Here is a 13505-nt window from a genome sequence, read left to right as displayed (position 1 = left end):
GCCCGCCCGCCGCCTCCCTCCTGCCAGGGTCCCCGCCGGAGACCGAGCCCCCTCCCCTCCGCCGCCCCGGGACGGCGCTTCCCAGCCTCCGCCCCTCGGCCCGCCCCACGCCGGCCGCGCCGCCGCGCCGTCCCGGGGCAGGCCGGGAGCTGTAGGCGCCCCGCAGCGCCATCCCCGCCTCCTATTGTCGCGGCGGCGGCTGCCGGCGTTCGGCGAGGGCCGCGGCGCACTCCTCCCCCGGGGGCCGAGGGAAAGGGGCGTCGCCGCCGCTGCCGCCATGGCCGGTTGTTGTCAGTCGCTGGCAGCGGGTTATGGCGACGGCGGTGAATGAATTCTCCGGGCGGCAGAGGAAAAAAGAAGGGCTCAGCCGGCTCCAGCTCCGCGCCCCCGGCCGCCGGGGCCTCAGCCTCCTCGCCGCCCGGGCCGGCCCCCCCCGTGCCGCCGGCGGGGGCGGCGGCAGCGGCCTCCCCCCACAAGCGGAACCTGTACTACTTCTCGTACCCGCTCTTCGCCGCCTTCGCCCTGCTCCGCTTCGTCGCCTTCCAGCTCGGGCTGCTCTTCGCCTGGCTGTGCGAGCGCCTCTCCCGCGGCGCCCTCATGGCCGCCAAGGGCAGCAGGGCCGGGGACGGCGACGCGCCCGAGCCCGGCGGGGCGCCCGAGACGGTGCGGGCCTGTCACAAGCGGGCCTTCGAGTGCATCTCCATGGCCCTGCGCATCGACGAGGACGAGAGAGGTATCGGAGCGCCGGCGGCCGGGCCGGGCGGGCCGGGGTCGGGAGGGAAGGAGGGCGGGCGCGTAGGGCCTGCTGGCCGTGCGCCGGGGAACCGGGGCCGCCGCTTTGAGGTAAAAACGAGCAAAACCGGTTTATGTGAGAAACGGGAAGCATCCGTGCGGGAGGGGGAACGGCCCCGCCGGTGGCTGCTCGCCTCACCGCGCTTTGCCCCCCGCACCGGCCGGGTCCGTCCCCGCACAGTCGGGGGCTGGACCCAAAAGCTTCTGCTCCGACTGATTTCCCCGTTAAAGCTGGTCTTTGCGTTTCTCTCTGATAATTTGATTTTAAATGTTTGAAGCGGAGGTCTGGGTGAGGCGATTAAGAACCGGGGTCGGGGGGGCACGGTAAGTAGCGGTGGGTTGAAGCGGGCCGGCCGGACAACAAAAGCGGCAGGGACAATAAGAAGGGCGCATCCTCCCCGGCGCTGCCCCGCAGGCGCTGCGAGCCTTGAAGTGAGTCTTCGGGAAACTCGGCCCCCAAACGGCCCGTTTGGAGTCACCGGACTTTTAAGGAAATAAATATTTATTCATATTTTAGCAGTTGCTTTTAAAAACTAATTCTCTTAAACTGCTTAACATGCGTAATTTATTACAAAAGGTATCACTATGTGACTAGAAGATGTTAAGCGTTCAATTAAATAAGACACAGGAGTGAGGAAGTTATTTTTTCCTGTATAGAGGATTTTTTTAAATCAATTAAGCAGTTGCTGGTGCGTTTGATTTAGCCATTTAATCTAAACACAGCAGCACAACTCCTGTCAGCATCCTCAAGGTAGTCTTTAAGGGTATGCTGTGCTGGGTTTTAAAATTCTCTGGAAACACCAGAATGAGGCATTATGCCCTTTCAGTTGAGCTTTAGTGAAACTCCCATCCTAGAAGAGAAAGTCCAAAATGTAGGAACAGCCTTCAGTGGAAGCTGCCTGCTGAGAGCACCGTAAAAGCGAGGGATGTGTCTTGCTTTGCATTGACAGTTTGGGAGTGGCAGCTGTGACCTCTGGAGAAAAAAATCCCACCCGGTGCAGCAAGGTTAGTGGAGAACAGATGTAGAGCATAAGAGCACTGAGGGTCACAGGAGCAAAGCATGAAAGAAGGTACCTCTGGCTTAAAACTTCAGTGTTCTTGATGATTGCTCTGTGGAGAGTTGCTAAGTCTAAAATTAGCAGGTGCCTGTTCCATTGTTGTGGCTTGTAACTGTTGGCTGGTTTGAAGGGTAAGCCTTCAAATCCCGATTTTAATCATGGGCTTGATTTGTAGATATTTTCAGAGTTGTCATATATGAACTAGCTGCACAGGTCAGACATTTCTTGCTTATCTGTTTTTGCTGGAGTCAGAATCACAGAATTGTCAGTGTTGGAAGGGACCTCTAGAGATTGAGTCCCGGCATACCTTTGAATTTATCTGATATATAAACTAGTGTTTTTTTGTAACTTCTAGCAGAAAACAATTTACTAGGTTTAATATGTGAAATGGTTGGGATTTCTGGATTGTCTACTATCCTGTTAATTATGTGGCAGTTTTGCTGTTCTGGAAGCTATGCATGCTTCCGTAATTACAGTAGCGCCTCTGGTAATTTTTGGCTTCTGAATTTTTTCTGAATTAATATTCTTGTTTGGGTATTTTCAAAATCAAGCTTAACATCTTTTCCTGGGACTGAGAAGGTGCATGTGCTGAGTTGAGCCCAGCCAGCAGCTAAGCACCCACACAGCTGCTTGTTTACTCCCCTCAGTGGGACAGGGGAGAGAGGAGGAAAAGCAAAAGCGACAGAACTTGTGGTTCAGCATTAAAGACGTGTTAACAAGTGCAGGAAAGAGGTGGGGAAGACAAGTGGCGCAGAGGTAACAGCTTACCAATGCCCAGCCAGTTCCTGAGCAATGCCTGCCTTGGGAGACAGCCCCCGCCTTCTTCTTCCTCTACCCAAGTTGTTACTGCTGGGCATGATAAGATATGGAATATCCCTTTGGCCAGTTTGGGTCAGCCATCCTGCCAGTGCCCTGTCTTAACTTCTCGTGCATCACCAGCATTACCAGCCTACTCGCTGGGGATCAAGAATGGGGGAAAGAAACCCGTGAGGCTGTGGGAGCTGTACAACAATAGCCAAAACAATGCTGTGTTATCAACACTGTTTTAGTCACAAATCCAGACCTTAGTACCACAGGGGCTGCTCTGAAGATCGTTAACGCCATCCCAGCCAGATCCAGTACAGCAATTCAATGGCTTCTAAGGAACGTGTCTTTTTTTTTTTAAATTGTACTTTTAATGTCTTAATCACTGAGAACTCATAAACTGTTCTGTGCAGACTCGGAGCACTGTCTTTGCAAACAGTTGTTTGGTATATTGCTTTTAGAGCTTCTCCAGTTAAAAGGTGGAAGTGAGATCTTAATGATGACCTTGGTATGCTTGTAACTGCTCTTCAGAATAGCAAAACAATTCGGGTGGTAGCAGAGGTGGATGGAATCACCTTAAGTTTGATTTCTAATAGCCATAATCAGCATTAGATTTACACTGCAGTTCAAACTGTTTCTATAGATGATGGGAAGAAGCTTAAAGAAAAAAGGCTACAGAGAGGATCAGAGTCACTCAGCTTCAGTGATTTAATTTATCTAGCTTTGTCCTTAACAGTCCAGATAGACGAAGCTGGTGGAGAAAGCACAGTGATAAAACGATTCCTGAAGTGTGTGATGTACACGACTGTAGGGAGGTGCTGCTCCTGTGGTTTGTGTCAGTAAGAACAAAGTGTGGAATAGCCTGCACAGGGTAACTTGCCAAACGTTACTAAAAGATTTTGCATCTGGAGAGGAGCAAGAGAAAACCTCTAAAAGGATTCTAGAAATGCACTGAAATATTTTCACTGGCACTAAAATTTGCTAGAAAATAGGTTTGGGACTGAAGTTATCAAAAGATCTGAGTGCAGAAGCAACACAATCGCTGGTAACTGGCACTTAGGAATAGTTTTGTGAAACGTTATCCTTTTTGAAACTAGCGTAGTGATATCTGAAGGTTTCATCTAGGCATTTTTGTTTTTCCTAGCACTAGCAGCTTGTTATTGCTAATCAGGTTTAAATTGTAATAGGTAATGTGCAGTATTCCTGCATGGAAAGGCATGCGTAGTGTGACATACCTACCTTGCAAAAGTATGTTTCCATATGCAGGCAAGTATGTTTTCAATGCGGAGTATTTATAGAAGGGGAGCAGTATGAAGTAGATGTGAATATCTCTTCAATGGGTTATTCACTGCCATGGCGTCAGATAGCATAGGTTGGCCATAGGCACGTTCATGGTTGTATTTGCTGTACTGTCCATTTAGGGCATTATTGGTGCAGAGGTGTACTCTAATTCTGCATGTACTGAGCTTCATGTGAAAGCTGACGTACACCTGCAATCCAGCAGTTTCATGATAAGGTGAACAAAGAAATACCCCCGTGACAAATGAGCTGCTCCGTATAAAAGTGAACCTGAGAAAATGTCTCCCTTCTCACTTGTGTAGTATCTTACACTCCTTGCTTTTCTTCTTCAGTGTCTGTGCTTCTAGTGTTACTTCGGTGTTGAATATCACTGGAAGATGATCACCAGAAAGAAACTGTTAATTTCACCATTTCTGTTGTGAATGAGTATGTGGGTAGGCTAGCTTTTTTACCTTTCTTTTGGTGGTGGGTTGTTTGTTTTGTTTTGTTTTGTTTTCCAGGGGATTGATCTCTTTAAGGCAGATGGAGAAGTATTCCTAAAACAGGCAAAAGTGATTTGAGGCTGGTGTAGTACCTGTGTTTAATAGAAAAGCTTATTTGAAACTAAGTAGATACCAAGTTGACAGTGTCCCTTTAAGTGTTTCTTTAAATCATAGGAGTTTGTTCAAATATCTCTTCCTTCCCCTTACATGTTTTAGTAGTGTTATATGGAACCATTCCTAAGCTTTAATTCATAACAGAAAATAATGGGTTCACTTCCTTTTTAAGCAGGACAAAAGGAACAAGCTGTTGAATGGTATAAGAAAGGAATTGAAGAACTGGAAAAAGGAATAGCTGTCTTAGTAATTGGTCAAGGTAAGCCAGTTTTGAGTTTTGTGGAAAAGATTTTGGTGTATGGCTTCTTCAAAGTGAGGAATCAATATTGCTAAATATGGTAGGTGCCAGGAATGGTCTGCTGTATGCGTTCATAGGAGTGCTTCTTATTCTTATTTTAGCTATAGGAGAGCACTGGTCCACTTGTCTGTTCTGCCTTAATGTTCTGGTCTATAACACGTGCAAATCTGGCTCCAAATATTTTCAGACTGTCCAAAATTGTAAGCAGTTAATGAACATTCTAAACTAAAACACTTGATTTCTTATGTAACAGGAATGCCAAAATATTGAGTTCTCATTTGATTTGCCAAAGTTGACAGCTCGTGTTCTCACTTATACTGAAGGGAATATCAAATTCTGCATAACTGAAAAAGAAACCTCCCAATTTGGAATGGTCTAGCATTGTGTTTTGGCTTGTGCCAAAATAGCTGAAAACTTCCAACAAAGGAAGAAAGCCATCTGTGTCTATGGCAACATTTTAAGCTGTAGTGTAGAAGCAGCCATGTACCATAGAAAAACAGGTGTGGTGAAGGACTTGCTAAGAATTTCTGTCCTCAAAATAATATAATAATAACCCAACCCACAAAAAAAACCCAAACCTGTAACTGCTTTTGCAGACTACTGTTCTGTTCCTCAGCTATAGTTAGAAATATTTGTGAACAGTATATCAGCATATGGTGACATGTTACTTAAGCAGCAACACCAGTGGCATTTGATACAACCCGTCTAAATGGCACAGTTTAAATAAAACAAACTTGACTTTAGCAGACATTATTTTTTAGGAAGTGGTGATATTAATGTCTGTAATTCAGTGTGTTTTGAAATGTAAAGGGACACAGTCAACTGAATTGAAATATGTTAATTTTGCTGAAGTGAGTTATTTCAAATTGTACTTGCCTCTCAGTCACTTTTCAAGCTTTTTAAAATTCTTTTTTATTTGACTTCTGTTTAGAAAAATACAGTGGCAAAGAAAACATATTGGGTCAGCGTGAATAGAGAATATGCAAAGCAGTGCTTGGGTTCCCACCACTCTATGAGCAATATTTTAAAGCAGATAGTGTCAAATAACTTTAAATTCTTGATTAAGTAGATTAAATTCTGTGATTAAATAGAAAGCTTTAAGACTTTTTTCATTAGTTTTGCAACAATGTTCCTTAGTGGAGGGAGTAGGTAAGGGGTGGGAGGAAGAAGAGGGAAGGCTGGGGTGTCAGTATTTTAGCACTTAAAAAAGTTAATTTGCCAAATTGTGTGTTAACATTGATTTTTCTTTGTAAGGTGAGCAGTGTGAACGGGCTCGACGTCTGCAGTCTAAAATGATGACAAATTTGGCAATGGCCAAGGATCGCTTGCAGCTTTTAGGTACCAGTTACAATTCATGACTTTGGAAATTATGTCATTTTTTGCACAACTTCATGTAATGCTTTCTTCTAAAATACTACTTTGATTTTTAAGGTGAAGGAGTCATTGTTTGTGTAAGGTCTCTTAAACTTAGTTTTTAGTTGAGAGTAATACTTCTTCAATTGTGTTGATGGATTTTGAAATTGGAATCTCATCATCCCCTTCCCTACCCCATAAGAAATTGGTGTAAAAGTAACTGAGAAGTCTTTATATCATGGCATGCTTGACTCAAACTGAGGAAGTCTTGACTAACTCTTGTTGGAGTTAGTTTAGGATTTCTGTGTTAAAACTGTAGTAAAATGTATAATATCTTGCTGATCGTGAATGCTACATGTGCCGTCTGTATGTGTAACTACTTCAAGTTGTGTTAATTCTGCTGTCACTTATATAACAATTTTCCTGATTATTGGTAGGTGCTGTAATAATAATTCTTTAGCATTATGTAGGCCATAAGGTTGTGAAATCCCAATTCTTATTATTTTTATCTAGTAGTGTTCTATTTTAAGACTAGTAGGTAAGACTGCTTCTTTTCAGAAGCATAGTGTTGTATCGTTTTATCTTTATCAAAATCAAGTGTTGCATATAAGCTCTTAATGGATGGAGTAAAAGAGGCAGGATTGGAAATGGCATCTTACTGTGCATGATAAACAAAGAGTCCCATCAAGCAACAAACCCACAGCTTTGTGTAGTACATCCTCTAAACTGAGAATTTTGGAAATGCTTTCAGTTCAGGCAGTAAAATGAAAAGTAAATGTTGGGGGTTTTTGTTTGTTTTTGTTTGGTTGGTTTTTGTAGTTCCTCTCTAAGAGAGAGCTAACAAATGTATTTGAGTTTAATTTGTGTGTCTGCAGCTTTAATCTTGCACTGTGTTGTTCTGAGTTATACTAGCTCCCTCTCCTCGGAGCATATAGAGCAGACAGGAAAGCTCATGTTCTTTTCTCCTCTTAACATTTGTGATTCTGTGGTCCTAAGTGGGGATTGACAGGGAAGTCGTGGCAACCGCAAGAAGGTGAATTCCTTTTGTTTCCCTTGAGTTCCTGGTGTCCTTAGTTCTTTTTTTTTTTTTTTTTTTTTTTTTTTTTTTTTTTTTTTTTTTTTTAATAAGATTTGGCTTGTTGCTGACATCCTAATTGCAAGTAACTAGGATTTCTTGAAAAAACTTGCTGTTCTTTGAACCTTGGCATAGCAATGTCAGTGTTTTGTGGGTAGTGTTTCATCCTTGCTTTTGTCACTATAGCAGCACTTGCAATATTGATAAGTTGCTTACTTGCTGTGCTCTGTTTGAAAGCATAAAAAGGATGAATGTTGCAAAAAACCTAAAGTTGAAGTCAAGCTGGTGCATTTATTTCTACTACCAGAATGGGTGATCACATGCTATTTATATGCATCATTCAGAGTGCAGATCGAAAGGTGAACAGATAGAATAGTGGTTATTTCATAAGTTGATGTCAAATATGATTTTATTTTATTTGTAGTTTGAAATTATTGGAAGCTTAGTACTTTATTCTACTTAGGTTCTTGCTCAGTTTGCACTAAGGATCCGCATCGAAGAAAAGTGCCTGAGAGCAAAATCTGGATAGAAAGGAGCAAGTAAAGTCATTTGCCCTTTTGGGAAGGAAAAAGATGTTGTTTGGAGAGATATTCCAATAGATTTATATCCCTGCAAACTTGATCATTATCCATCTATTTGAATAATATTTGTTATACCATCGAACCAACTTTCAGGTATTGACAGCATCTGCTTTTATTACTTTATATGTAATTTTACATGGATTTTGTGGAAATTATGCACTTGCACGTGCAGTTCTAAACATAGCTTTTAGCCTGTAAGTTAGAGTACTGGATAGTTTGAAGTTTTAAAGTGGTGTAGAGATGCTTTTGTAGTTGAACTAAACCTGAGGTTCTTGAAGCTCTTGAGGTTCAAAAAAGTGATTTTTTTTTTATTTTTTTTTTTTTTTTTTTTCCTTCTTTTCCTATGAATCTAACTCTTAAGACCATTTCTCCATTGCTTAAGAGAGAGTAGGCAAGTCCCTTGTGTTAGCTGGCAGGATAAACCAGACTTAAAGTAGACAGTAACATCACATATTTCATCCTGCTTGAAAACCATAGTTTTTTGGAGGCTTTTTGGTTCAAAAAAATGATTTTTTTTTTTTTTTTTTTTTTTTTTTTTCTTCCTTCTTTTCCTATGAATCTAACTCTTAAGACCATTTCTCCATTGCTTAAGAGAGAGTAGGCAAGTCCCTTGTGTTAGCTGGCAGGATAAACCAGACTTAAAGTAGACAGTAACATCACATATTTCATCCTGCTTGCTAGACAGAGATGTGATTGCAGACTGCATATTTACACCACTGATGGAAGTGTATCTGATCACACCCATGTGTCATCACAGCACTGATGCCTTTTAACGTTGACCAAGAGCTTGTAGCTACTTAATTGGGTGATGGCCTTACTATTTTGAGCCCAGTTTTCATCTCAACTCTAAATTACTGTATCATATTCCATTTAAAGTTGTACTTCAGGCTGAAAACTGAAGTTACTCCAGAGCACCCCAAGGTGACTCGACCACTTTGGCAGTCCTGTGACAATATTGAGTTGTGCTAGCTGTCAGGGGACTTCAAGTTATACCATTTGAATTGGTGATGACTCCTGTTCTTGACACAGTTTAGGATGTGTCAGTTGTGCAGTTATTTAGATGGGTGGATAAATCTTGCCCTGATGGTCTTCATAGACCTGATCTCTCCTGGATGACTGATCACCCATGCTAGAATCATTATATTTGATATATTTAGAATCATAGGAGGATATTTGTTTTCTAAAATTGATACATGATAGTCAGCAGTTTGCCATTCCTAAAGGCAGAAAACTGCAATGTCTACTACAACACTATTCAATTCTAGCGCTATGCGTTTCTTGTACCAATTTGTGTTCTCCTGCTTCAGAGAGACTTTCTGTAGGGGGACAGATTTCTATCAGCATAAGTGCCTTTCTGTGTACTATGTATAGCTTCAGTAGTTTGGTTGAAGAACACATGGTACATAATTCAAATATAATTCAGCAGTATCCTCTTTGATAATAATTCTGCCTGTGTATAGATACGGACTTCAATGACATCTTTTGGGATTCTTCCACTTTCTTGGAGGTGATGATGTTTTTGCTTCAGGCTTGTATTGCAGGGTAATGCTTATTTGGTTATTTTTTTTATTAGATCAAGGTCTAGTGTTGCCTGAATAAGACAATAGCTGCAGTGGTGTTTATTTGTTAGGTTTATGTCAATGTTGTATCATCAAGGAGAAATAATGAGTTTCTGTACACTTCACCCCCCCACCACAATGTCTGGAGGCATACGGAGAAAGCATTCAAATGCAAGGTGATAGTGTCCTATTAATTCCCTGGAATAATATTTAATAGCTCAATTTATTTTCATTATTCCAAAGGACTCTACATCTACACTGTCTCTGAAGAGGTGTGGTTGCTTTACGTAATTTTATGTGCAATATTAAAATTACATAGTAATATGTAAGGTGATGTGAACTGAGACTGGACAACAGTTGGATTAAGTTTTTGTGTTGGGGTTTTGGAGTTCCTGAATGTGTGGAACTCGCTAAGCCATTGATAATTGTGGTAAAACCCCAATCTCTGACTCTAGTGTTGAAGCAAATGGCATTTTCTAAATTCCTGCCCAAGCCAAGTTATTTTATTGTGGTCACTCGCTAGAAAGTGTTGGGGTTTTTTGTAAAGTCCAGAAAATTCTCCAAAACTTAACTGATTATCTAATATCTTACTGAGTCTGCTATTACTGGTGTTGTTTCCTGAGCTTCTCTATGTACTTCCCATTCGGATTGCACACACTGGGCAGGGAGGAGACTTGTTGTGCTTTCTCCATCAGTAGTGCTGTGCTGTGCCCACTGCAATGGTACGCTGGGCTTGTGGTCAGTAACACTAAAAGGGCTTCTCTTAGACTTCTTTAGAAGGAGGTTTCTTAGAGTAACTTCTTGCATGTTATACAAAACTTGTGGTTGGTTGTGGGCTGTTCTCTGTGGCTAACATTTTGTTGTTTTACTGTACTCGACTCTTCAATGCTTTCAATTTAAAATGAAGTAAACCCTGGGTGCACATACTGATCTTGAACTTTAGCTTTTCATATGTGCCTGTGGCTACTAAGTTTTCGCTCTAAACTGTGTCTTGTTCAGTCTGGATATTATTATTAAACTATCACTTAAACTATTGAGTGTAAAGATACTTTTCAGGGAAGCTACGAGGTGAGTGGTCAGGAACAGGCAGAAGAAAGGAATGAAGCAGAAAGACTGGAAAAAAAGATCTGTAATAGACAAATAAATGGAAGGAGGGAGGTGTTTAGGCTTGTTGGTTGTATGATTTGCAAACTCTGAATGACAGTTCTCCCTCCAGTCAGGGCAGTTATGATCTTGGCCATGCACATTTTCAGTAGAATTTGGGTTTTTTGCAGTATGTGCTGTCATGTGCAGAGGACATTGCTTCTCTACTTGTCCACTTGTTTCCTGCAGCTTCTTGGCACTATTACCTCTTGAGAGAGGGGAGAAAAAAAAGGGGGTGGTGTAGGAGTGTGACAGTGTATGTGTTGTGTCCTTACAAAACATGTTTCACTTCTATAAAAAAGGGGTGGAGGGGTGTGTGTGAAATAAAGGTGGGATAAGTTGTAACGTGCCCCAGAAGTAAGGCATAGAGGCTTTTAACTGCAGTGGGAAAAGCAGGAATGGTAGGTGAGCTGCAGAGAGCAAATAGTCCTGAGACTTAATTGTTGCTTTGTGTCATTTGCAGTCTTAAACCTCTTTGACTAACGCTTTGGCTAGTTTATCATGACCTCTTAATTTCTTTCTCCTTAATCTTTAACCTTATAAATCTTATATTCAGATGTTTCCGAAGTTAATCCTCTTAAAGAACACAGTTTGGATGAGAATTTTATTGACTTGAGCTCAAGGCAATTATATTTCTAAATAGAGATCTTGAAAGACATCATCGTAATGTATATATGGTGTTTTGCTTGAACAGTTGAGGTTTCTGTAAAATCTTGACTAGCTGTTACTACTTCAGTGAAACATTTAATATGCAGGAAAGTGATAACTTGCAGTCGGTCAAAAGTAACACCTTGAGGAGGACTTTCAGAAATGGTTTATCAACACAAATATTTAGTAGATAAAGTTGAATTTATCCTGACCGTTGATTTTGGGAAGGAACTACAATCACTTAACTGGAAAGATCATTGTAATTAACTCAGCCCTAAATGGCTAGTTTTAAAGCTGTTTTCAGTCATGCTCATACTGACAGAATTTTCTTAAAAATTTGCTAAACATGTAGAACAGATAGAAATACTCCTTTTATCTTTAGCCCTGTATTGAGTATAACAAAGCCGAACTTGACATTTGTGTATTCAACATACATAAATTTTCTTGGTTCATTTTTATTTTTTGTTTGTTTATTTTGTCCTTTTTCCTCCCTCCCCCTCTGTCTACTATGTAGAGAAGCTGCAGGCAGTTTTGCAAATTTCCAAGCCGCAAACGGAGGTCTATAATGACAGTACTAACCTGGCATGCCGCAATGGACATCTCCAGTCAGGTGGGTTTGGTTTTACCAGCGCCTATTGAGGGGATGTCTCTCAGTTTCTGGTGTATTACAGGGAAAAATACGCGATGCTGTGTTCTGGCCCCACCAACTTGAAAAAAGAATTGTTTTATATTTCTGTTTTTAAAGTCTTTATATAAAATACATTCCATCCTTTCTATGACTATGATAACACTTTGGTTTTGTAGTATTCAGTTCTCTCCTAAGATGACTGTCCTAGGATGCAAAACTATTTACTAAGACAATGTTTTAGAAGATATTTCTCCTGTTATATTCTTAAAGGAATTAAACCTGGTTTAGGTGTCAAAGTCAGTGTAGGATATGTAGGTTATATATTGTGCCTACATAAGTAGCTCTTCCTTTATGATATTGTGAGAGTGAATGTGCATTTGCATTCAGCTGCTGTAAATTCCAGGGGTTTTTACTCTGAGAAAGTGATACATGATTAAAACGGGAAGAAAAAAAACAGCTCTTGCTTTTTGTCAAAGAAGGTTCTTTTTATCCTTTCCCAGAAGTCTGCACCAGGGATACTAAAATACTAGAAGTAAACTTGTTTGCCTGTATGCAGGGAGTAAAGTTACTGTGAGATTTGTGAATTGTCTTCAGGGAATGTTTTAAGGGAGCGGTAAGCTATCATCACAACTGTGATCTCAACTGATAATTTGTACAGGAGACTACAATGAAGTTAAATAAAATAGAGACCTACAAGCAGTGGAATTCATAAAGTTTGTCTACAGAGTCAAGAGCACTATTCAGTTTTTAAAGTAGCTAAACTTTAAAGTTAGTGTAAAAATGCTTTTTTTTTTAGCTCCATTTCTAGTTCTGAAGTCATCTTACTGTTTGGTTTTATTCTTTCTAATGTATGAGAAAGTAAAGTAGTAGAACTATGTCATGTTAGGTATCTCTGGATTACTGCATGTGTGGTATTTTTGTGAACTGCATTTGTCAAAAAATGAGTTAAAATGGCTCTTCAGTATAAGTTTCTATGTAGATTGAGCTTGAAAACTCTCTGCATTAAATGATCCAGTACAACTCTTGTCTTTTTACCTGCTTGGCTGGAGGCTGAATGAGCAAATACATGCATATACACACAAAAATTGCTAACATGCTCCATCTGATTCACTATGAACAGCTTTTTCTTTAAATTCTTTCATTTATATGTTTTTGTTCCTCTTTCTTGACCTGTCTTGGAATTGGGTGCTGCAGGAGAAGGTTAGACTGAACTTCCACTCTTGAAACTGTAAATTTGCTTAAGTCTGTTATAACAAAGCATAGAATGTCCATTGGCAGCTTCTGGAAATGAAGAAATGCTTTGCCAGTTCCGTAGCAGGTGTTTTTATTTACAGAAGTTCCTGTAGCAGGTGGTGGTCACTGTTGGTAAACTTGTGGAAATTGGTATTAGTTGATTTATCTATTTGGAGTCATATTCCTGGAGATTTACAGAAGATGGATGACAGAACCACTTTTGCAAAACTGTAGGAGGAAAGGGCAGCGAAACAACTGCAAAGGGCTGTCTTCTCCTGGGGGTGATTTTTTCTGAGAAAGTGTCTTCGACTTTCTGAAAAGGAATGTGGGCTAATGGAGAAACTTTCATTTACCAGGCTCAGTGGGATCTGAGAAGAGACAGGACTACAGAGGAGGTCATAAAAAAGAGTTAGGTACCAGGCATCTACTGATTACTTT

General features: G+C 41.0%; 1 protein-coding gene across 6 annotated transcripts in view; it reads left to right on the top strand.

Moving 5' to 3' along the window:
• Window positions 1–179: 179 nt before the first annotated feature.
• The window catches only part of SPAST (spastin), a 41122-nt gene continuing 27796 nt past the window's right edge, over window positions 180–13505 (top strand). The window contains exons 1-4 of one of the 6 annotated variants that reach the window (XM_014950924.1): window positions 180–733; window positions 4725–4808; window positions 6102–6185; window positions 11721–11816. In XM_014950924.1, the coding sequence (XP_014806410.1) occupies window positions 328–733; window positions 4725–4808; window positions 6102–6185; window positions 11721–11816 (670 nt within the window). In that variant the 5' untranslated portion in view covers window positions 180–327. Of the gene's footprint in view, window positions 734–4721; window positions 4809–6101; window positions 6186–11720; window positions 11817–13505 lie in introns of all 6 variants that reach the window. The other 5 variants (XM_014950923.1, XM_014950926.1, XM_014950925.1 and 2 more) reach the window with 5 other exon arrangements.

The sequence above is a fragment of the Calidris pugnax genome, unplaced genomic scaffold (genome assembly GCF_001431845.1).
Source record: "Calidris pugnax isolate Ruff unplaced genomic scaffold, ASM143184v1 scaffold24, whole genome shotgun sequence".
Classification (NCBI taxonomy): domain Eukaryota; kingdom Metazoa; phylum Chordata; class Aves; order Charadriiformes; family Scolopacidae; genus Calidris; species Calidris pugnax.
The sequence above is the reverse complement of the archived record's forward strand: the minus strand, read 5'-3'. Positions and strand labels throughout refer to the sequence as shown.